Genomic DNA, 25181 nt, shown 5'->3' with positions numbered 1-25181 from the left:
CTTTTTAGTAGACTTAAAAAAATGGTTTGTGTGTGTATGTATATCCAGAAATGTCCATCCTCCAAGCTGGGCCACCACTGTTCCCTGAACTTGGCCGTGCCTGTTGCTTGCGGCGATCGGCATCCCGAAGAACCTTCAAAGAGAAGACTCTGGGCCCCAGCAGGTCGTACGTCAGACACACGATCCCGTGCTCTCCTTATTCTGAATCCTGTCTGGCTCTGATTTTGAGAAAAAGGACAAAGGTGGTGGTGTGTGTACGTGTGGTGTGTGTGTCTCTGTACTGAGTTTTGTGGGTTTTTTTTTGAAAAAAATTTTTTTTTTTTTAGGAAAAAATGACCCTTTGATTACTAATACAGAGTTCAGCCTCCTTAGTCACTATAAAACAGATTCCATGTTTTCACACCACTCATGGTCTTCAAGGTTATAGATAAATTTTGTCCTATGGGTCTGGCTGGCGGGCACAGGGTCCCTCCCCAGATTGTCTAGGGTCAGAGTAGAGGCAAAGAACTCACTGGTGCTCAGCCCGCCCTCGTGGTTTTTGATGTAGCGTTTATAGTTTTTCCTCAGGCACTGCCACGTGGTTGTGTAGAGGACGAAGGCAGAGGACTTCAGCACGATGGCGATGCTGACGTACAGGTATCTGTAGGCCACGTTGTCGTACAGGACGCAGGCGCCTTGCTCCCCGCAGAACGTGCTCCAGAACAGGCAGGTGGAGTCGATGCCGGCCCCAAAGATGAGGGGAGGGGGGATGAAGCCTGCGAGAGGGGGAAAGAACACGGCACGCTTACCCTCGGGCTCTGCAGACTGGCCTCTCCAGTCCACACGCGTGCACCGCTCTCCCCCCACAGGACCACGGGGCTGGCGTGTCCCACTGGGTGGCTCCACGGCACGGGCCCGGACAGCCTGGAGTCCGAACCCCAGCTCCGCCCAAACCTGCACGAGGTCTCTAAGCCCCCTGTGCCTTAGTTTCCTCATCTGCAAAATGGGGATAATATCACTTCTGCTCAGACTGCTGTGAAGACGGACTAAATGGACCCAGGAAAAGCATTTAGGACGGTGCCCGGCACACAGTAAACACAAAATAAATGACGTCTGCTACTACTGTCATCCGCTGAGAGTCTGAGAAGAGACAGAGAAGCTTCCCTGGAGGGACCGTTCTGCGTCTCAGAGAAGTACAACCACACAGAGGAAATGCAAGGAGGTATCGTGCTCTCTGTACGGGGCTTCTAAGGCTGTGTTCGAGTGGAGGGAGTTGGGAACAGAAGGGAACAGAAGTTGAAACGAGCGCATTTAACCTTTGTGTGTGTGTCTGTACACACACATGCATACATGCAGCCTCATACGTGTGTACGTGTTACGTACACAAGCATGTATAACACACCCACATGCATGTGTATGTGTGTATCGTTTAAGATGGAAACCATTTGCATACATGCTGACAACTTCCCTTCCCCTGGATATTACCACTGGATTGAATCCTTTTCATTCTGAGCCGGGAACCAGTTTTCAAACCCTCACCCTAGAGTATTTCGGGCACTTTCAACCAGCGATCAAAAATGGCGGAGATGAAAACTCTCCTCAGTTCAGTTCTGTGTTTCTGTCCCTTGTCCAAGCTCAAAAGTTATCAGTCCTGGCTGCACATTAAAATCATCCAAGGTGTTCCCTCCTAGAACAACTAGGTTAGAATGTCTGGTGTGTGGCCCGCTCATCAGCATTGTGAAGTCATCCCCTGGGGATTCTGGCCTGTTTTGGGGGGGGCGGGGGCAGGGGAGGAAACTGTTTCATCTGTGCAATGGGAAATAGTGAATGGCTCATTAATACAGATTAATTGCCTCAGAACAAAAAAGTACCCTTAAGGCCAGAATGTGGTGCCAATCATATCCAGGGAGAGACCTTAGAGGCAGAGAGTGATCACCGGAAGCAGGTGGCAACAGTTCTGAGATCCCATTTCTGGGGTATCCTGCTATCTGGAGTGTTCCTTCCAGGGCCAGACCTGGAGCGTCAGTTTCACTTTTTTATTAAGGAAGGTCCCTCTGAGAATTCGATGAGAGTTAGATCCTTAGTCCAGAAAATTACATCTACCCACAAGAATCACACCCATATTTCAGGTGGTTCATGAACCCCTGATGTCCATTCACGATCCCCAGAATTAAAACACGTGTGTCAAACATGCCGCAAACCCTCCTTTCGGAGGGGCCCCCTGAAGGCAGCCTGGGAGGGAAAAGGCTCACTGAGGGAGACCATGCTTCCTTCGTTTTAATGTCAGGCCTGGGATGGGCGTGCGGGAGGGGGAGGGGTGCTGCACTGTCCCATCAGTGCCAACAAGGTTGGGCCCAGGTGCCTTAGCACTTCCCAGCTCGGTCCCGTGTTAGCCCAGAAAGAAATTCCAGAGTAGGAATTTTAGTTGAAACCTCATTAAACTTCCCAAGCAGCTTGACTCTGTAAATCAACAACCTGCTCCCTCTTTGCAGCTTCCAGGTCTGCTTGGTCTCGCCGAATGGAAACTCCTAGAATCCCAGCATTGTCTGCCCTAAAGTCTGTCCATGAGTCTGAGGCCTTCCTCCCCAACCAGTGAGTGCTCTCCCCGCCCCCGCCCCCCACCCTGCAACAAATGCCCTGGTTCATGTAACAGAAAACGAGCCCACTGGACTAACCCAATGGAGCCAACCACGTAAAAGAAACTAAGTCACCCTCCACATTATTTAGGTAAAGAAATGGAGATTGGGAGCCACTTTAAATTGATAGACTCGGGGAAAATGGGACAAATCTGGCTGTTTCTATGGTCTCGTGGGATCACTTGCCTCCATTCACCTATTTCTCTGGGTTTTATGAGGTTGCGATAGCCCCCAAATGTTCCTCCCTCTTCTTCCTTCTGCCTTTCTTGAGGTCACTTTGTCCTAGCTCACCTGTCACAGCGCAGTGGGGAGTGGCCTGTGAGGACATTGTCAACAGCTTTGCCGTGGGAAGGGACTGATAGCACACGGGCTCTTTGCTCCCAGTGCAGAGGGACTGGAAGAGTTGCAGACAAATCCACATTGGGCAAATGTGGTCATATTTTAAGCCCATCAGAGGAAATTTACAATATAAAGGAGCCATTCCTTAATACTTGCTTGGACCAAAATATCCCTCTAAAATGCCAAGATGTAACTCCTTCATGAATCTGTATCTGTGTGAGGGTTTCTAAAATACTGTGTTATCTTTAAAGTAGGGCATACTTCTTTGTGCTAACGGTGTCGGTTTTATCCTGCCTACTGTCAGGCTCCATTACCAGATGACACAGCCTGGAAGGAGTCAGAAAAAGCCTTCAAACAGAAATTAGAAAGCTAAGTGCCTAGAAAAGCTTTTCATATTTTGGAGAGCCTTTGTGCTGGAGAAGAAAAGAACCTTGAACTTGTGTCGAAAGCCTTAGGATTGGGGCAAGTCGCTTGATCTCTTGGTGACTCAGTTTCTTGATCTTTAAAATGGAGCTAATACTGCCCACCTGGCCAGGGTCAAGATGAGCCCTGTTATAAATGAGGTGTTATGCACAAGTCTGGTCCTTCCATAGGGCCCACGAGTTTTGTTAACTTATTCATGGTATACAGGGGGTCGGGGGACTAATTTAGAATAAACTCTGGGTTTAATACTTTAAGCATAACCTTTATAAGTTTCCCTTTATATTTATAAAAAAACAAACTGTCTTTCCCACCAGATTCATCTTTATATTGGCTTAAAATTGTTCCCCAAAGGGGAGCTCTGGCTATCAGGTGTGCAAAGAATACCAGAGAAGAACTGACTGGATCTCTTTTTTTAAAGGTCATTCTAGAACTCACCTGATGGCTAATGCTCCCATGCAGCCACCCATCCATCATTCTGTTTATCACTCTGGTGGGCCAAATAAAATCTCAGGCTGTCCCTGCAAGATACTGCCTCCCCAGTCACCAATGGAGACTCCCACAAGAGTGCTATAATAATGGTGGAAATTAATGATGGGAAACTGCTCTAACACAGACTAGAGAGGACAGATGGGGGAGCCATAGAGCAAGAACAAGTGTCAATTACAGACCCTAACAGGGAAAGATGTAGGTTGCATCTCCTACAGGAAATCAACTACCCCAGCAACTCAGCCAGTAAGAAGCTGTCATCACGCTGAACTCTTGCTTTTCTCCAATGGAATTTCATTCAGAACAACCCCTCTCGACTTCCTCCTCCATAAAGTAACCTTCCTCTCCTTTACGATAGGACTTGTCTACGGTGTTGCTATACCCTGCGTGCCCTGAGTTGCAATTCTGCTTCCAAATAAACCCATGTTTTGCTGGTAAAATATGGGCTTTTAGGTTTTAGAGAGCAGGGGAGAAGGGCAGAGGGAGAGAGAGACTCTCAAGTAGGTTCCATGCTCAGTGCAGAGCCTGACATGGAGCTTGATCCCACCATCCTGGGATCATGGCTTGAGCCAAAATCAAGTCAGATGCTCAACCGACTGAGCCATCTAGGTGCCTCAATGGACTTTTATTTTTAAGGTTACCATTATTTGGTGATGAGAGGTGGGATCCAGAGAAGACCTGCGGCAGCTCGGGAGCTGGTGAGCAACCAGGGCAGGTGCCCACGGAGTTCAGTGAGATGCCTTCCTGTTGACCTTGGAGTTTCGAAGGTCAGTTTGTCTCTTGGATTTCAAGCTCCGCTCTGTGTTTTGAGCTCCCCAGACTTTATTTGAGATCTGTTTTAAGGCTTTGTTCTTTCTGAGAGTACTCGTTTGGCCTTTGGTAAAGTATCCTGATTCCTTCTGGAACCAGGTCGCTCCTGTTGAAAATTTTTCCTCTACAGAATAAACCTCTAAGAAAGGGGGCCCCAGCTGTCAAACTGCTTTAGAGGGTGCCCTCCCCTCTTCTGCGAGCCCAGCTGGTTTTATGTTTCAAATCCCATGGTCCCTCTTCATGTGCATTTCTAACTAAGCGGGACAACTTAACAAAAAGTAATGTGGATCTTCAGTGGGGAACTTTCCGTCTTCCTAAATTGACTCTTCTCAAAACTGAATTGGACAGGCCTGGTTCTAAAACTGTCAACAGAACAGGGCACCTGTATTGACTGGTAGTGTGAAGCTTCCAAACATCATCAGGAATCTGGAATGTATACTAGCTGAGGCAAACAAACAAAAAAAAGGGCTGCTGAGGCCACTTTTCCCCTTCTCTGTCCCCTTCGTCTCACAGCCTCTGGGCTTGGTTCCCACCTCTGGCGCCATTTTCCTTTATTCCCTGCACTGCCTCCTTACTTCTGTATGTTCCCTCAGGCTAATCCTTTCACTGAACTTGCCTTTTCCTCTGAAGGAACCTTCCCCTCCTCTCCTGGACCTATTAATATGTGTCTCTCTGAGGATCCAAATGAACCCCACATTGCCTTTGTTCCCTGGAACAAAGCCAAATTGTGAGCCATAAAGAGTTTTCTAAAGTGGCCGAGGACTCCCGTAAGGTTTGCTGAAGAATTTCACAGTTATTCCAACAGACCAACCTGGTTTCTCAGATTTATAGTCCAGGTGCTTGTTGGGGAGGGCCAGGCCAAACACTGGATGAAACTAGCCCATTGGGACCACCCTGAGGGGGGATTTAGGGAAACAGACCCCCAATTTTTGGCAGGATGCTAGAATGCTGTACCCACCAATGATGGTAGCTTTTACTTAAGCCTGTTGATTGGAACAAAATTCAGGCTTGCACACAAAAGCCTGGTGAACCTGTTCATGACTATTACAATCAACTCCAAATTGTCTTTAAAGAAAATTCTGGTCTTCCTTTAGATGTGGAATGCCCCCAGGTAGCATTAAACTCTATTTATTTATTTGTTTATTTTTGAGGTGGGGGGGGGGGACACAGATTCGAAGTAGGCTCCAGGCTCTGAGCTGGCAGCACAAAGCCCAAGGCAGGGCTTGAACCCACAAACTGTCAGATCCTGACCTGAAGTTTGGAACTTAACTGACTGAGCCACCCAGGCACCCTTAAACTCGATTTATTAATGGGCTGAACATGGATATTTTTTTTGTTGTTGTTAAAAGGACCAGGATGGAATGGGAAACTGCACACCCCAGATTTAACTGGGCAAGCCAGCTCACTTACGCTCTAGCTGAGTCATCTAAAAGAAAAGAGTGCTACAATTCTCCGTTTTCAATGCTGGCAAATGAATGCCCCTAAAGACAACCAACCCTCCCCTAATATCTGCTATTATTGCAAAGGGCCAGGACCGTGGAAAAAGACTGTGACAGGCTGAAGTGCCACAGTCCCCTGCAGCCTTTGTACCCAGTGTCAGGGCCCCGAGGAACTACAGGGCTCTTCCCAAGCCTCTCTATCTATCGGCTCAGAGAAAGCACTCTCCTGATGGGCTGTCAATAGGGACAAAGAGTTCCATTCTCAGAAACTGCACTCTTGTTGCTCAAGCCCCTGCTACACGGCAGCTGCTGTCTCGGAGTACAAAACCAGTTCAAATAGTGTGTGGGGGTGGGGGTGGGGTCTCTAATAAACCTCAGCAGTTTCCAGTCTCTGGAACCTACTCCCTTTTGTTTAGGTCCACTGAGAGCTACTCACCCTTTTCTCCTTATTTATTTATTGGGCTGAGATTTCTTAGAAAAATATCATGCCAGAATTTCTTTCTCCTTAAGAATCTGCCAGTGGTCATCAAAATAGCCAACCTGGTGAATTAAGTGACCCTTTGGTACCTATTATTTGCTCCCACTCTGACACCACTAGAGCTGCGTCTGGGGTTATCAATCCTTTGTCCCTGAGGCATTGGCCACCATCCTTTTTATGGGCACGCTCTTCAACTGATATTGGCAGAATCCATAGTATACCTCCCATCGATTCAAATAGATCCCTCAAAACCTCCCCCTGCCCCAGAAATAATCAATACTCTATAAATAAAGTAGTCCTTCAAGGCATCAAGGCCATAAAATAGATGATTACAGGAATCAAGGCCTTCTTAGCCCCTGCACTAGTCCCTGTAACATCCCTGTTTTACTTGTGAGAAAACCCAATGGCTGAAGATGGCAGTTTGTCCATGACCTCTAGGCAATAAATATTATCATCCCTCAATACTGTTATTCCCAAGCTCCATATGCTACTGACATCTATTCTTACTAAAAGCAGATCCTCACTGTAGTTGATAACTGCAGTGCATTTTTCAGTGTTCTAGTTGAGAAGGATCTTTGTGGTTCTACCTGGACAGTAATACCCCAGGGTTACACAGAGAGCCCTTCTCACTTTTCACAAACCTTAAAGTTGATCTGGATGTTTGCCACACTACAGAGATGATTTCCATCTCTGCTCCCTTTCTCATACTTCTTTATAGAAAACAGCATCTACCTGCTTAAAGCTTTTGGCCTTAAAGGGACATAAAGCCTCCAAATAGAAGGGCACCCGGGTGGCTCCGTCTGTTAAGCGTCCAACTTCGGCTCAGGTCATGATCTCGCAGTCTGAGTTTGAGCCCCACGTCGGGCTCTGTGCGGACAGCTCGGAGCCTGGAGCCTGCTTCGGCTTCTGTGTCTCCCTCTCTCTCTGCCCCTAACCCACTCGCATTCTGTCTCTGTCTCTCTCAAAAATAGACATTAGAAAAGGAATTTTCTTTAAAAAAGTCTCCAAATAGAAACTGCAGTTTTGAAATAAGGACTACATGTGGATCCAGGTAATTTTCATGGCATCCAGAACCTCCCCAAACCTAAAACTAACTGCCAATTAACGAGGTTTCTTTGGGACTGGCTGGCTACTGTTGCAATTAGATTCCAGACTTCTCTCTTATGGCTGAACCTCTATATGCCTTACTAAAAAAACAAACAAACAAACAAACAAACAAAAAAAAAAAAACAGACAGACCTGACCCTGTTATTTGGAAAGATCAAGATGACACAGCTAATGAGACTTTAAAGCAAAGAGTAATAGAGGCCCCCTGTTCTCAGATACCCTAATTATCACCTTCCCCTTTCCCTGTTTATATGTGAGAGGAAAGGGAATGCCTTGGAGTCCCCACCAAAACATGGGACCATCAGCAGCAACATGTCCCTGTAGCACAGGGATACCCCCCTCTCCTCAGAGCCATGCCTGCCATTGCCCTTTTAGTTGACGCCATGGGACCCCCTCTAAACATCATTTAGAAGCCTGAATCCTAAATTCTCTTCACCTCACCTCTGAGGACATCCTCCTAACAGCTACTCCTCCTACAACTTTCTCGCTGCAATGACCTTCACCTGCTGTTCTCTGAGCCTCCTTCCTGGACCAGACCTCTTGCAGTCACTTAATGCTGACGGATCACCACTGGACTCCCTGTGACCATGTATAGGAAACTCCTCTAACCAATGCAGATTTTTCATGGTTTACTGAAGGTGCTTACTTAAAGGATGAAAATGGTAACTATGATGGTATACCACTGCAGCTCCTTTTGAAGTCACTTTGGCGGTCCCTCTACCTTTGGCCCATCAGGCTGAGTTATATGTTTTTACCTCAGCCGAGGGTAAAACCGCGAATAATGAAACTGATAATCTAGTTAGCCTTTGGAATACTTTGTGACTTTGGTATATTATATAATAATATTTGGTATATTATTATATTCTGGGCATTCCAGAACCGACTCCCTAGAGGCCAAAAGAAACTACCTTGCTAATATGTCCACCAAAAATGCTGCTCTTAGGGAAACCCCTGTCATGGTCCAAAGGGATGTTCTCCTAAACAATCATTTGGAAAAACTGACCAGAGATGCCCAACAATTGGCCCCCAAAAATGAAAAACAGGGCTAGCAATCTAATAATTGTTGGTTCAATAAAAAAAGAGAACTCTGGTTTGGACCAACTAACAATCCGGCCCTACCAGAAATTCTAAATTTCCTATCACTTACGATCGCACACGTATTAAACCATTGGTCTATTAACAACGTGACAGCAGCTATGAACCAATACTGATGAGGAAATATATTTTTTTTCCAAGTTTGAGAGAGAGCATGTGTGCACATGCGGGGGAGGGGCAGAGAGAGAGAATTCCAAGCAGGCTCCACACTGTCAGCACAGAGCCCAACATGGGGCTCGATCTCATGAACAAGAGATCATGACCTGAGCCTAAATCAAGAGTCAGAAGTTTAACTGACTGAGCTACCCAGGCGCCCTGAGGAAATATTAAGACCACAAATGTGCCCACCTCCCTACCACAAAATGCAGGGAAACCTGTCTGAAATGCTCTAAGACTTTTTAAATTACCCAATGGGCCATTCGAGTCTTGGCAGGTGAATTCATACAGCTTCCCCCATCTCCTGGATAGTTTTACAGTCATGGTTTGTAGGTTTTCTCTCTGGACTGAAGCTTTCCCTTGCAGATAGACCATTGTTTCTTCTGTGGCTAACATTCTGTTGGAAGAAAATATCCCTACCTGGGGGGATGAACTTCACAGTGATCAGGGAACCCGTTTTACCGGTCAGGGTCTTTGACAAGTCTTTGTTGTTTGGCCAGTTTTACAACACTTCCATTGTGCATCCCACCCACAACCCTCAGGTAATGGTGCTAATGGGCACTCAACTGGCAGAATGGGTAGAGACCCTCCCAATGGCTTGGCTGAGAGCACTGCCCTTGGTCCTTCCGAGTCTCAGATCCAGCCCTGTTGGGATGGTCACAGGGTGTCCAATGTGCTGCACTCCAGCTGGTCTTAAGGGTTAACTTGCTTCAGGTTAACCCATTCTTGCTGACCTAAGGCCCTTGATCTGTAGCAGAATTAATGTACTCTGAGATTTGCAGACCGCTAGCCTGGAGCACAGAAGCACCAAAACTCTGCCAGGCCACAGAAGCCAGCAAGTCTGTTTGAAGCCGCCTCGGCTTTCTGATTAGCCTAGCAATTTTTTAAGCAAAATGTTTTTTTTTTTTTTTTTTTTTTTTTTTTTTTTTTTTTTTAGGTCACACAAATGATTTTATCGACCTCCCTCTGTGTGTCTGTAGACCTTGCTCTGGTAGAACGCAGTATGCTTGCACATCACAAACATGAACCGGAGCCCCGAGCGCTGAGATAACGTTTGTAGCTGGCATCATCCAGTCTGCACACGATGAGGGAATGTTGCAGGCCACTGCACTCCCTTTGCTGATTACCCTAAACCCTCTATAAACCCCCCTGGGCCAGGTAGAAACTTCCAGTTGGCTTTTGAACAAGAGCCTGCCTTCTCCCCAGGTGGCCAGCCTTTTGAATAAAGCTTATATTCCTTTTCAATCAAAAGCTCATCTCTTTGAGTACTGGCATCTTCAGGGACGGGAAGCCCCACTTGGGTTTGGTAGCACTTTAACCCACCATTGATAAAAGGCATGCTTCAACACTGGAGAGGCCTAATTGCTTCTTTAAAAACGGCCATGCTTCAGTCTTCTCACCGTGTATTACTGGAAGACAAAGACCTTGAGCATCACACGTTGCAACCTGGACTTTTTTCTGGAGGTGTCTTTTCCAATAGACAAGATTCTGTTCAACCTTGCCAGTAAGGCACTGTTGACCAATCCTGTGCTGACAAACACCAGAGAACAGACTCCTGGATCCATGAGACCCCTCTAAAGAGAGCACCACAGCCTGACTGGACCTGCACGCCATCCGATGACCTGAAAATCCGGATTTCCCGGCCCCGGAGCAGACGACATCTGATGAGATCTCTGGATCAGGCCTGTTAGAAGGTTCGGGATTCACAGGAGTTTCTTTCATTTGGATATTAATGGACTCCTCTGGAGTCTTACCCGAAATTCATGGCTTCTGAATTTTCGACTTTACTGTATTATTAGTAATACACCTAAGTTCCAGCAGTTCTGAGATAACAATGCTGCTTTTCAACATCTTTGAAGTTTTGCTGTTTTGCAAAAAGTTCACCAGCTATTGCTTCGTGTTTATACCTGCACTGTATCTTCCCAAATGCACCTGGTTAATTCTTCCAGGAGGTTCCTGGGTTCTTCCAGAATATCCCCTATTCTGTTCCCATGAGTGTTTTCAGTGGGGACTCCCAGGAGGTACACGTGACTCTGGGGTTTGTCCCCATACGAGGGACTTTCCTTCCCTACGTGGGAGTAAGTGCCCACAAATATTTCTCATTGGCTACTTTCAGATCTAGGATCTTGTTTTAAAACCATCACATAATTTGGAACGGTCATGTTACTTTTGATTCTGTACTCGGTGCCTGTCAAACCTTTGTAAAAATGCGGTGAACAATAAGGACATGCTCTCTAGCACCTACAGTCTTGATAAATATGGACTACAGATGGAAGTGGTCCTTGCGACTCGAACGAATCCCAGTAGTTTCCCATCTATACAATTTTCCACGGACGAGTGATGTGACACCCAGGAAAGATCCTTCCTGGCGCTGAGGGACCAAAAAAGGCCACTGAATTGTGAAAAATAGACTCTTGCTCCGTGATGCGTTTGGAGAAGGATCTTGATCAAAAGGGGGAAATGTGAAAATTAATAAAGGGACACCTCACTGAAATGGAGTGGGAATAAAATGGGGAACCATCCCACTCAATGTCATTTACAGGAAGAGCTGTTCATTATAGACCCCAACAGAAGAATCCTCAATTACAGGTCCCAGGAGGGAATGAAGTGCATTGCATCTCCTACAAGAAACTGACTATCTCAGCCACTGAGGAAGCATCACCTCCCAACTTCCTCCTCTTTCTCTATAAAATAACGTTCCTCTCCTTTGTTTACAACGGGACCTGCCTGTGGTGCTGCAGTGACTTGCATGTCCCAAATTTCAATTCTTTGTTATTCCTGAATAAACCCATTTTTGCTGGTAAGTAACTTTTATTTTTTTTTATTTTTATTTTTTTTTTATTTTTTTTATTTTTTTTTTTAAATTTTTTTTTTTTTTCAACGTTTATTTATTTTGGGACAGAGAGAGACAGAGCATGAACGGGGGAGGGGCAGAGAGAGAGGGAGACACAGAATCGGAAACAGGCTCCAGGCTCTGAGCCATCAGCCCAGAGCCTGACGCGGGGCTCGAACTCACGGACCGCGAGATCGTGACCTGGCTGAAGTCGGACGCTTAACCGACTGCGCCACCCAGGCGCCCCAGTAACTTTTATTTTTAAGGTTAACACAGTAACTACTGTCTATTAACTACCCCCTCTCCCCGGCACTGTCGGGGGGCACTCTGAATGTATTAGGAGCCCCCGTCCATAACCCTATAACACTCCCTATCTTATGGACAGGGAAACTGAAGCTGAGAGAGATTATTTGTCTCAGGCTTGACATTTCAAAACCCCAAACCCAATAATCTCCTTCTTACTAATTCAAAGTTTGTTGATTTGAAGCGAAGATTTTAGGGCTCTTATCAGGGATTTCCAGGGCTACAGAAAACATCTTATTTACCCTGCTGCTAAGCTCCTGGGAATAACTGGCTTGCGGAAGGCTGGTTTTGAAGCTTTCAGAGGTGAAACAGGGGTTCTGATCTTTGCAAAGTGTGGAGGGGGAAACCCACACACAAGGAGGTTCTGATCTTTCCAGAGTGCTCCCTTCTCCAGGGTTATTAACACATTGAGAAGGCTGGGAGACTGTTTTGTAAGCAAACTCAGTATTTTGCAGAACAACTCAGGCAGATACTTGTCAGAAGAAAGAGCTGACAGCTGCCCTTCTTCAGAGAGAGCGAGCTCACATCTGAAGGTTGCTCGGTGGTGGGGAGAAAATGAGAGCTTTGGGACCCGAGATCACGTACTCTGGCTTCCAACTCCGCCACTTGGGAACCTGCCACCCTGGGAAGTCACTCCTCTCAATCTCGGTCGCATTGCTTATTAAAATGGGCACAAGATGCCCCCCTGTACTAAATTTTTATACAGATCGAATGAGACGGCATTCGTGAAAGCCCCTCGTGTAGTGGGCTCTTAACAAATCCAGTTCCGTTCCTGTTCTTTGGATGCCTGGAGGTGTGCCCTCTTTTGAATCACCATCTCCAGAGAAAAGAGTTGCAAAATACTCTTCAAACCAAGACTCAGAGAATAACCCTAACTGGCAAGACTCCTTCATGTCCTAAGAATAAGTCTGTTTTGGAGGATAATCAGTTGCTTCCAGAAGGGGTGCCAAGTGGATAAGGTATAGGACCTATTCCTGCTCTGAGCTTCTTCATTCTGTTATGCCCTCAGTTACCTAAGGAACGAGGAGGGAGGGTGATGATGGCATGGTATTCTAGAAACTGTGTGTTTCCTCCCTGGAGGCTATGGTAGCATCCCGTCCCTTTGCCTTCCCTTCTCCCTATGTCTCCTGGGGAGACACTCACGGATGGAGTAGGGATGAACTAGTGCCCCATCACGGAGACACCGGAAACCCACAGTAGGTTGGGAAGGGTACCCGGAGGCTCCGTGCTGTTATGTGCTATTACAGAGAATATTAAAAGGATTAAATCTTTCTTCCTATTACACTCTGGTCCCAGCTGCAGCCATGTATGTTTATATATTTCAATGCAAAAATTGCAGTACTGTTCAAGGAAAGGGTCTCTGTTTTCCTGAAATCTATTAACGGAGATTAAACCCCATGGTTTTGTATTTTGGCTATTTAATTCATTCCCCGCCGCCCCCCCCCCCCCAGGTTGAAAAAGCTGGGCCTATTTATACTCTTTGGTGTAAACTTTAAAGATGAACTTAAAGGCTTTTGTAAGGAAAAGAAATTCACCTACCTTTTTGGGACAAAATGGAAGCTGAAAATTACTCGGGCATTTACATTTCAAAACGTATCCGTTCCTCTCCAGATTACCTGCCAAGACTTGAAGTCACCGTGCAATCCCTCTTCAGCCTGATTAAAATTACTGTCCTGACCAGCACAAGCCGCTGAGGGGGTGGGCGAAAAATAGATTCTCTCTGCTTCAGCAATGCCAAGAAAGAGACTGGACTTTTGGCACTGGCCAGCATTTTGCCCGTGGGCACTTGACATTCACTTTTCTCGAATCGGAGAGGTTGGGTGATGCTGCTCTGCTCTCATTTTATCCCTGGGCTCCATGTTCAAGTCACTAAGGCTCAAATAGCCTCCCCACACCCATCCGGCCAGTAGTGGCAGGGCCGGACTCAAATCCTGCTGTGCCTGACTGCAGAGCGGTCCACGGTGAATATGTGATGACACCTGAGGGCAGGTAGGGAAGCAGATCCTGGGTGATGGCGGCACTTGAGGATGTCAGACCCATCGTTGCTTAATGTTTGATGAACAAGCAACTAGACGCACAGACGAGTGGGAGGGGTGTTCCATGCATTCCACCCACTGTACCCCATCCCGATCCTCCCACGGCTGGGCGCATGGCTTCTCATGCGGGGCCTCTGGCACACTGCGCTTACTTCTTGCAAAGCGCTCATTTAATGGGTTCATGTCTCCCACTTGCCTGTAGAACTTCTCTATATTCACGACTTCATGGTAGGAGCTCGGCAAATGTTTGATGCACCGTATCAGGAGCTTCCCAGATGTGCTGCTCCTGCAGTACCTTCATGAATCGCCCAAGATCTGGGGACAGTCTGCTTGGGAATGACACCTGGGTCCAGACGGGCACCTTGAGATTCTCAATGCTTTCTGCTTAGCAGGTGCTCTGAAAACTAAGAGCAGGCGTTCGTGGGAGGAGAGTCTGTGGCGGCCAGCCCAGCCCCAACAATACCTTTGAGACACCTGACAGACTGCATCTCCTGCCCTATGAAAGGCTTCTCCATATGCCGCGTCACTGAGGCTGAAATTCTCTGCTGCACCTTGTGCTTCTGTTGGTTCTCTTTTACTTTCATATAGTTAGATGCGGGGTGAGGGGGTTTCAGTAGATGTTACCTCCACTGTAGGCCTCCATTTGTCCTTGCCTCTTAAGCCCACTGCCCTGCTGTGGTTAGTCGCTTCTCCCTTCGATGCGTTGATTAGTTGTGCCACACCTCACAGAACCTCCGTGCACCTTGCTGCCAGGCTGATCTCCCCAAATCAGAACTCTCAATGTATATCCAGTCTTCTCTAAATCTGTCATTCACTCCACACTGGCAACTACTTAGCCAAGTAAAATCTCTTTTTCCCTTGAGATTCAAGGTCCGGACCCTTTTGGCCCTACATATTCCTCATACCTGCTTCATTCTCCCACTGGAGCCCCCTGAGGGCAGGATGCTGGCTCCTGAGTATTTTTACATTCTTTGCAGCATCTTGAACAGTGTCTTGGGTGTAGCAGGATCTCAGCGACTATTTGTTTCCATTAATGTAACTTCGCCTAACATCCAAGGCACGCAGTGGACCCCAGGGGCAAGATTCTGGATCAGGTCTTCAAGCAGATGGCTTGCCAACACCCAGAGAGAAAAGCAGCGAGCAGGCATTTGCAAAAGGATGAAGAGGGATGGATCTGACTGCATCAGGAATTCTGCTCAGAGGAGACCATTCACTTTACTCTGAATTTACTGACGTAGCTCAGTGCCCTTCTCCCCCCACTCGATTTCTACCAGAAGCCTTGGGCTTCTCCACAGACACCAATGAGGTTCTACACCCTGGGCTTTGTCATGTTTCCCTCATCCAGCTGAGGTACCATAGTCCATTTAACCCCACTTTGGTCTTCCTTAATTTCTTGGCCCCACACTCCTTCTACCACACCTGCCTGCCATTGATAGAACCAACCACGTGTTCCCACTTCTACTCCAAAGCTGCTGGGGAAGCTCACGGAGCCACACTGACCCCTGACACTACAGTCCCTGCTCTATCAACTCCTTTCCACTGGCATTTAAAGCAACAGGAAAAAAATAATCTCCCATTCACTTCTGGGTCCTACCCTCTCTCCTTATACTCTTCATAGCTAATTACAGTAAAACCTTGGATTGGGAGTAATTTCTTCTGCACAAGACGTCAAAACATTTTTAATCTTTAACTTGATAAATGAGCAATGTCTTCCAATAGGAGTAGTACGTGATGCTGCACATCACATGATCACAACTGAGCCAATGGTTCTCTCTCTCTCCTACCCCTCCCCCTATTCTCTCTGTGGGATGGTGGGTGATCATCTCCCACGCTCAGATGCTCGGTCTCAGGCCATGATGTTTGGCAGAAATCAGTGATTTTTCAGAACATTGGAAGGTGCCCACAGCTGGCTCTAGTGTATTTTTTGTCACTTCAAAGCACCTATGGGCAGTCCTTTGCTTCTCCATCAAAGAGTAAGCTTAGGAATGCTCTGCTTCATGCTAGGTCAGGCTGCCTGCAGATAGAGACCCTTTCCTCTGCTGCCTTATTGCCAGTTACATTAAATACTGTATATGACAAGTTTATCAATACTGTACTGTAGTCACCATCTGTTAGCGATAATGAAAGCTGTCCTACTCAATAACCCTTCTCTCTCTTGTTGCCCTCGCACCAGCCACGAAGGTTTTCAAAGGTAAGTGCAGGTTCATTTGTTTATTTTTCTTTGTATTTTCTACTTTCTCAATTATTTTGTATTATATCACAGTATTGTAATCATTTTCATATGAATATCTTTGGGTTGTGGAATGAATCACCTGAGTTTCCATTATTTCTTATGGGGAAGTTCGCTTTGATATATATATGCAAGTGCTTTGGATTACAAGCATGTTTCTGGAATGAATTATGCTCGCAAACCAAGGTTTCACTGTATCTGGAAAGAGTGATCTCCCCATGCTGCCCCACTTCCTCACGCTCTCCTAAGGGTGGTGCATCAGAGACTGGCCACTGGCCACAAGTGGCCACTTAAATAAAAATCAGTAATTAAAATTTATAGAAGCCAACTACTCAATAGCCACATGTGATGCAAATATAGGGCATTTCCATTATTTCAGAAAGTTCTACTGGACAGTGCTGGCCTATGCCACTCCCAAAGTCCCCTCCCTCCTAGTCTTCCTGTTTTAGTAGGTAATGTCCCCATTCATCATGTGATCCAAGCCTTTGTAAGGAACTGTCATTGTGGTTTCTTCCCTCTTACATATTGCAGCAGGTACACTTTCACTCAGAGACCAGGCCTCGAAGGTTCTTCTTCCACCCGCCCCGCCCAGGCCATCAGCTACTCTGTTAGACCAGCGGCTTACAGTTCAGTCCGTACATTCTCATTGTCCATACAGTGGACCATGGGCGTTCCTCCAAAACACAACAATCTGGTTAAAGACCATCAATGACTTCGTTTAACTGAGAGATAAAGGTCAAAGCTATTGACAGGGCAGCAACCCTTCCAGGTCATGTTCTGACGGCCACCCATCCTGTCCCATCTTTGGCCCGTGCCTGCTTGTCCTGCACACTCTAGCCACACTCGACTTCCTGTGGCCCCAAACATGGTGCTTCCTCCCAGGCTTGGACTTCCGTAAGTCCCTCCATTATAGCCCTCTCTCCTCGCTCATCTACCTAACTCTTGCTCAGTCTTCATGTCTAAGGTAGACGTCACACTGTTTCAGACCCACACCCCTGCCCCATCCCAAGGCGAGGTGAGGTGGCTCCTCCACGTGTCCCCAACTGCACCTGTGTAGACACCATCACCAAGCTGTGGTGCTCTCCTGAATTCCCATTACCCATACAGGGCCAAGCACAAAGGTCGACAATGTCATGGAAGCCGATTTCTTGGTTGACCCCTCGTTAACATTAACTGGTGGTTAATCACATCGGGTGCTGCTGCAGGAAATGGAATCAGGCCAACAGCAAAGACTTCTTTGATAAGCTGCTTTGAAGTAAAAGATGAAGCTGTCCTATCCTGCTAGAGCAGAGTTCTCCAGACTGATTTGTGACCCATAAATGGGCAAGAAAATCAATAGACTGTGTCATGACCAACTTTTTAAAAAGCATGAAACAGAAAAGAATACACACATATATTAAGGGTATTTTTTGTGTGAGATTTTTGTTCCAGCTGTATTAATGCATATGTATGTGCACACTGGCCCATAATGTAAAACTTCTCTCTGGCTGGGGATCAGTCACAGAAGTTGAAAAATACCACTATAGATAATGCCTGGTTGATTATTCGTGGGGCAGACATATAAATAATGGAATTGCATGAGGGCAACATACAATGATCCTAACAGTGTCACATTATACGAGCTCTATAATTTTCCATTCTGTCTTCAAATACCCTCTAATTTTCATTAACATTTCAGAAATATTTTACAAGCCTTTTTTTTTTCCTTTTATGCCATCAAATTATTCTGAAGGGTAACTTTTTTTTTTTTTTTTTACCTGCTATATTGAGTCTTTAAGTGTCTGTTTAGAGGTGGAGATTCTCCTACAACAACCCCACAGATGGGGGATTCCCACCTTCCCTGGTGAGCTCACAAAATGACTACTAGGAAGTCATACCCACTTACCTGGGTATGATCAACGCAGATCTGAACCCACTGGGTGTGCTCGATAAATGTTAGTGCGTTGAATGAATGTATATGCGAAGTGGTTTCACTATTTACAGAAATAAGGGTCCCCAACTTGCTACGTGACGTTACACATTCATGTATCTATTTATCCATCCAAGTTAGGGCAACAGGGGTAAGGCAGGATGATGCATGCAGACTTCACCCTCCCGAGAAGAAGAAAAGAATCAACCTAACGATTACCCCATGGTTACGGAGTTCTACAGGGCACTACAAGTTCCCGGAAGGCCCAAATGTTTTAGTTTGCGTTCCTACTAAACTTGTCTTAACTGGATATCTTCATACCTAGAGCATTTCTGTTTTCCACAAAATCGACCTAAGATAAAAATGCCATTTAGGTCTCCCTAGTTACCCACCTACATGGATTGATAATCATCGGGAGGACTCTGAGACCTTGTCCTGGGCACAGCAGGATGGATCACAGTGACTGACTAGAAATATCTGGCTACAGGTGGAGAAGGGAAGTGAGGAGGTGCACACACCCTGTACTTACCATTCTCCAGGAAGGACCTTGTGAGTGGATCCTTCATATTCTTCCATATATTATACAGGAATTCACCTCATTATAAAAGTAATAGGTACATATGGGGCACCTGGGTGGCTCAGTCGGTTAAGCGTCTGACTTCAGCTCAGATCATGATCTCACAGCTCATGAGTTCGAGCCCCGCATCAGGCTCTGTGCTGACAGCTCAGAGTCTGGAGCCAGCTTCGGATTCTGTGTCTCCCTCTGCCCACCCCCCTCCCCCACCACTTGCACTCTGTCTCCCTCTCTCTCAAAAATAAATAAACATTAAGAAAAAATTTTTTAAGTCATAGGCACATATATATTCATTCAAAATTTTAAAACCTCTAGCAAATATTTATAACATAATATCATTCAAAGACAATAATATACCATGTTTGTGTTTAGCTTTCCAATATTTTTCCATGCTTATACTTTAAAAACACTTTAGTATATTATAGACCTTGTCCCCCCTCCACATGTCATGTGCCCTTTCCAAGTCTATAAATACTTTTCAGAATGTTAAAGGGGAACATAAATCTTACTGGGATTCCATATCATAATGGATGTAAATAATTCCAGGCTGTTGGACATTTGAGTTATGGCCAATTTTTCATTTTTTACAAACATTTTCATAAACATTTTCTATAGCTAAGTCTTTGTGCTCATCCACAGTTAGAAGGAGTAGTTTAATTTTTACACTGAAAATACAGGCCATGGTTATCTCCCTTTGCATATTTATTTACCATTTAATGCCCATTAAAGAAGACCACTATTATTCAAGGAAAAAAAAATGTTACCCTGTCTCGATCTTGGCTTTGACAAAGCAACGTTCATAAAGCAACAGAAGTCTAAAGGGAGAAGGGTCAGGCATGCCTGGCAGCTGGGTTACCTGGCCAGCCTTTTCTGCTTTGCCCCAGCCTGTCCCAGGACCCAGGGAGAACCATGGAATATCCCCATCCTATGTTTTCTCAACTTAAAAACGTCAGGGTTAGACTGAATTCTTTTTATCCATACCAAACCTTGGAATACAGCTTCTATAGCATGAAGGTCACATCTGCCCCATCCTGGAAACCCAAGGTAAATAAACTCAATCAGTTTGGAAAAATTTAAAGAGATTAAAGTTTCCATTTGTGAGACATTGTCAGAAGATTTCTCTGTCCTAGCCGGCAGCCCATAATCGAAGCATTTCACAAGCTGCTCGGGGGGTTGCTCAACGAGGGAGCCACATTACACCATCAAATGGTTTTCTCTTTGGTGCCATCACTTTCCCTCCTTATGCTGGTGAGAATCCAGGGTGGCACCAAGACAGGGATTATATAAATGAAGACTCTGTGGTATCCAGAGATTGCATAGGTCTAAACGCAGAGCAAAATTTACAGACTTAAGGTTTCTCTTGTTTATTAATAATTATACTTCATAGAAGAAAGAAAAAGACAAGCTCAAGAAGTGGGACAAATTCACGCATATTTACTCACCTGGTCATAAGCATCCAATTCATTATTGAGGGAATAAAGAGCATACATACCCAACAAACGGAGGAGGAGGAACAGGACTCCCAGGGCATAAGACTTGAGTTCAGGGCTGACTGTCCTACATGCAAAGAGATGAAGAGGAAAAAAAGATCCTTATCACTCCTCTTCAATTAACAGACCCCAGAGTCATCCATTGCTGTCCATCAGAGCCATTCTCTAGAAATTAATGGGTTTTTTTTTTTTTTTTTTTTTTTTTGCTTTCTCTGCCTAAAGTCTGATAAATAACTGCACTAACAAGATAAGTTTAGGAAATTAACAGTGGGTTTTTTTTTTTTTTTTTTTTAAATAATAAGGCTAATCTTGTCATTGGGAGGAAGACACACAAATGTGGTCCCTAAAGTCTTCATTTAAAGGCATTTTACTTTTGCCAGGACGGGCAAATATCTTAAGTTGATAGAATACACATATTGGGGAAGTATCAACTGGGAAGACCATTTCTCTGAACGTTTCTCAAACAGCCAGTGCTGTGAACACCCTTGTCCTTCTCAGGTCATTTTGTGATATCAACCAGATGATCGTGGCTTGACACCCCAGATGGGCCACTTGCAGAATAATCCATTTGACTATATCCAGTTTCAATACCCCTTGGTCATGGTTCTTTGTTCTGAATGGACCCAATCACCCTGGCTTTGGTTTATCCAGAATAGTCCCTTAGAATGACCCTCTCGCACATTTTCTAGCACACTCTCAGAGTATAACGTTTTCTGGGATGAGCGTGACAGTAGACGGGGTTTAGAAATAATGACCAATTCTAGACAGAGGGGCCCTCATGGCTAATAACATCTCTTTCGTAATGCCTCTTACTCTTGAAACGAGTATTAATTCAATGCTTGTCCTCTCTGGGCCCAGGGACTCTTTGTATCTTGTCCATTGTGAGTGCAGTGATGATGTACTGAGTAACATATATGTGGGTGGATAGGTGGGGTGAGCACATGTCTCCCACTCATGACCCAGACCGGCCCTATCTCTGGGGGGGTGGCGAGGGAACATGAAGAGAGAGGTATTTGATGGACTACATACACGTATCCTTCAGGTAATCTTGGACACCACAGGCAGAGAAACTTCCTCTTATCCCATTCCCATTGGGAGTCCCTAGGGGAAATGGGGAGGTAAGCACAGTACTATGTCTCCAGGAAGGACCTGGTTAGGCCTAGAGCCAGTCCAGTGTGGCTGAGACTTTGTAAATACCAGGAACACTTCAGTATGGCTGAAAGACCAGGAAGGCTCATGCAATACAGGGAGGACCTAGGCAATCAATTCTGTAGGAAATAAATGTTAGAAACAAAGTTACACTGCAATAGGATATCTAAGTCCACTAGGATATCTAGTACCCAGGACTTAGTAGATAGAAAGACTGACTGATAGATTGAGAGATCATTTATCTATTAATCTATTTTAGCTAGAATTAGATTCTAGGTAAATGACCCCAGGAATCATTCATCCAAACATCCAATGCCATCCATCCAATGACCTGGTTTGAGCCTCAGTGGGCATGTCTTTGGCTTGTCGGTAGAGTGGACCAAAAGACACTGTCAAACTAAAACGAACAGAGATGTAGGTTTTACAATCTTGGACATATTTCTAAGATTTTCAGTGAAAACTATAAACGTGTTATTCTTGGGGAACACCCCTTTCTTCTCAATTGTAAAGAGTGGGATACAGGCAAGTAGGTTAAGACTTTCAAGGAGTGATGGGGAAATCACTCTCTGGCTGATTCAGCCAGATACACGTACAATGTCAATGATGAGATCGATGTTTCTGGACAGAAACACAGCCAGCTCTCTTTAGAATGTGCATGTTACAAAATCCAAGTTCTTCGGAGCTATTATTGGCTCCACGGTTCTGGTTTTTGCATACCCACTTGAAGGTATTAAGTTGAAAGACACATAAATAAAAGCAAATTCTCCTTTTCAAGAAAACGTGCTGGCGTAATGAGCTAGAATATTTATCACTTGAAATCTGATTTCCTTTTAGCTATCATGTCACTAGGAATAAAATGAGCAAGGTGCTAAGATCTCTGTTCATATCCTGTTGAGGAACTTGTTCCCATGGGGGAATCTTCCTTCTCAGATCTACGTAGGAAGAAATGGAGAGTTCAGGTCTGAATGTTATGGAAAGTTCCGGGCAAGGCCAGGGATGGGATCTGAGGTCTACCACTTACTAGCTGACGACCTCGAGAATACTGCTTGCTTAACCACTCCCCGGGCCTCCTCCTCTGTAAAAGGGGAATGGCAATAAGGATGTAAACGTAATTAAAACAGGAGCTCAGTGCTGGCTCTGAAGGGGGGTGCAGCGGGTGTTAGCTTGTATCCTCACCTGTGGATGTTCTGAGAGCTGCTTTACGTGGGCTACAGTGGGGCCGTCACTCTGGAATGGGGCAAGGGCTGGCATATACCTGGAAGGTGGCCTAGACTGTGCCCTTGTGCCTGCCTGGAATACCTGTGATGGCCAAATGGACTGGGATAGTGACAGAATAAGGTGCTACCCTGGCCATCTCGACGGGGACAACGTGCGAGCCTGGGCCTCCAGCAGGCCCCGGCAGAGCACAGGGTTATGTGATGGCCGAGGCCCAGCCTAGGTCACGTAGGCCATCTGTTGCTGATCTATTTAAAGGAATCAAATGTTTCCCGAAAATCCCCAAGAGCTGTTTCTCAAGCTGAGATTTCGAAGTGATTAAGATTTCAACTTTCTGTGTTTGGTGTGCCAGTCACAAACAGTGAGCTGGTTTTTGCACAGAAGTCATGGGGAGAGGAAACAAAGGGACTAGTCACTGCTAATGGCCATGAAGGTCATTGTTCCTGAATCTTGGCACCTTTTGTGGGTGACCAACACAATACAACTTCATAGGGATTTCTAAATGAAAAGTCACCCATAACACAGCCATACCTAGGACCTGACGGGTTTTGTCCATATCCATGCTTGACACAGTCAACCTCTGTATAGAATTTAAATGCAACAGTTCACTTCTTAAGGACTTTTCACATTCTTAAGAATTTTTCATTATTCCATTGAGCTATGGTACAGTACTGTAATTTAATTCATTATCCCAATTCAGGTTTTTCTGCTATTATAGCTAACATTGTAATAAAAATCTGCCTGCCCTGAGCTGTTTTTCTGGGAGGGAAGTATTTTCCTAAGTGTTGAAGGGTAGGGTTACCTCATAAAAAAAATCTGAACATTTTTATGACTCCTGATTCACAATGCTATATTGCTTCTTTGAAAGAAGTGATAGGCTTTTCAATGCCACCAGCCATAGGTGATTTTACCCAGCCCAGTTTTGCCACAGCCTCGCAAGCGCTGGGTGTGAATGTTGAAAATTGGTTTTTCAAGTTTAGAAAGTATAAAATGGCAATTTGCTATTGTTACCTTAATGCTTCTGCACATTAACAAGGCTTTGCTAATGACCTTCTAGATGACATAAGGGCTTTGGAGAAATGTTCTTCCTCAGGAATTCAGAACAGAGATCAGGAAACATGGTAGGCATGGGGAGAAGGGGATCAAAGCTGGATACAGAAGCTGGGAATGTGCATTTGTACAGGTCAAGTTCAAGTAGTTCATTCTTGCTTGCTTCTAGCCCCTGGGAGTACCCTGGTCTGTGTAGATAGCTGCATCCCAGTAAGGTGGGTCTGTCTGTTTGGGGTCACTTCCTCCAGTTCGAGACAGACACTGGGGGCCGGAGCATCCCATTTCTAGGTTCCTCACCCAAATCTAGGTAACTTTGGAAACGTAGAAGTTACTCAGAATATGACTCCACAGTTCACCTTTGAGGCACCTCACTCACCGCCAGGACAGGTCCTGAGAGACCAGATTATGGGTGGTTCCGGACAAGTACAGTCACTGGTGGCACATGCATGGCCTTGGTGGGACCCACATCACTTCTAGGAGGCTGGCAGGATCAATGACATTGCTCCCGGGCCCGAACTCAGAAATGAGTCTGAGCGAAAATGTGCCCAAGGTCACGTGGCTAATCAGTGGATGAACAGGGGTTGAACTTGGGGGCTTGGCTAGTCCAAGGCCATTTTCCTTTTACTCCAACACTGCTGCTGTCTCTAAAAATCAATGTAGGACCACATTCAAAATCGCCTGCAGGATCTATTCTTGGGAGGATATGAAAGTATCATCTCCCTTGGGGCCATGCTTTCCGGTCTCTATCAAATGTAACTGATTCCTATCAACCTGGGGAAGCTGGCTTGTAAGACTCATGCCACACCCGAAGTTCGGACCTCCCAGAGAACTACAGACAAGCACCAGATGGGGACGGGGAGGGCGAAAGGTGAGCCTGGCCTCTCTAGTCCCTGGGTCTAAGCTTACCTGATAAGGATGATGACTGAGGGTGTCTGCGCCATTGCCCCGATCATACTGCAGACACACATCACACACAGGAAGGTGAGGAAGGCCTCTTGGCACCCGGGACTGGGGCATTTTCCGGGAACCACAGTTGTGTTCTCGGCCGGGACGGTCGTGAGGCACGCACAGCCGGTGAGATTCTGAAACGGAAGTATTCAGCCCTCTTAACTGGGGGTATCTCCAGTTTCCAAATCCAAAGCCATCCATCAGATGGAGCTGTCACAGCCTAATTATGCATTCTGTGGCATTCCGTTAATTAGGCCTGAATAAACGAGTTAGCTTTTTAAGGAGGCTGCGAAACACATGCAAATAAAGGAATATTTACGGGGAGAAGAGCCAATTCCCCATCTCCTGTGTATTTCATCTCCATGCTCAAGAATCCCTCGATAGGCTGTACCCTAGACAAACATGCCCCCCCCCCGCCCCAAGTACTGTGGAGGAAACTGTGCCTCCACAATAGGATAAAACATTGCCAAATTAACGTTATAATTACTTGCCAATT

At 45.7% G+C, this 25181-nt stretch overlaps 1 protein-coding gene across 1 annotated transcript in view; it reads right to left on the bottom strand.

Moving 5' to 3' along the window:
- Nucleotides 1-25181, bottom strand: part of SLCO3A1 (solute carrier organic anion transporter family member 3A1) — a 316410-nt gene that overhangs the window by 8685 nt on the left and 282544 nt on the right. Inside the window, 3 exon segments of the mRNA XM_030317455.1 lie at nucleotides 513-755; nucleotides 20326-20390; nucleotides 24644-24819. Of these exon segments, the coding sequence (XP_030173315.1) occupies nucleotides 513-755; nucleotides 20326-20390; nucleotides 24644-24819 (484 nt within the window).

Source organism: Lynx canadensis, chromosome B3, assembly GCF_007474595.2.
Source record: "Lynx canadensis isolate LIC74 chromosome B3, mLynCan4.pri.v2, whole genome shotgun sequence".
Classification (NCBI taxonomy): domain Eukaryota; kingdom Metazoa; phylum Chordata; class Mammalia; order Carnivora; family Felidae; genus Lynx; species Lynx canadensis.
Note: the sequence above shows the minus strand (reverse complement) of the source record. Positions and strands in the feature narration are given on the sequence as shown.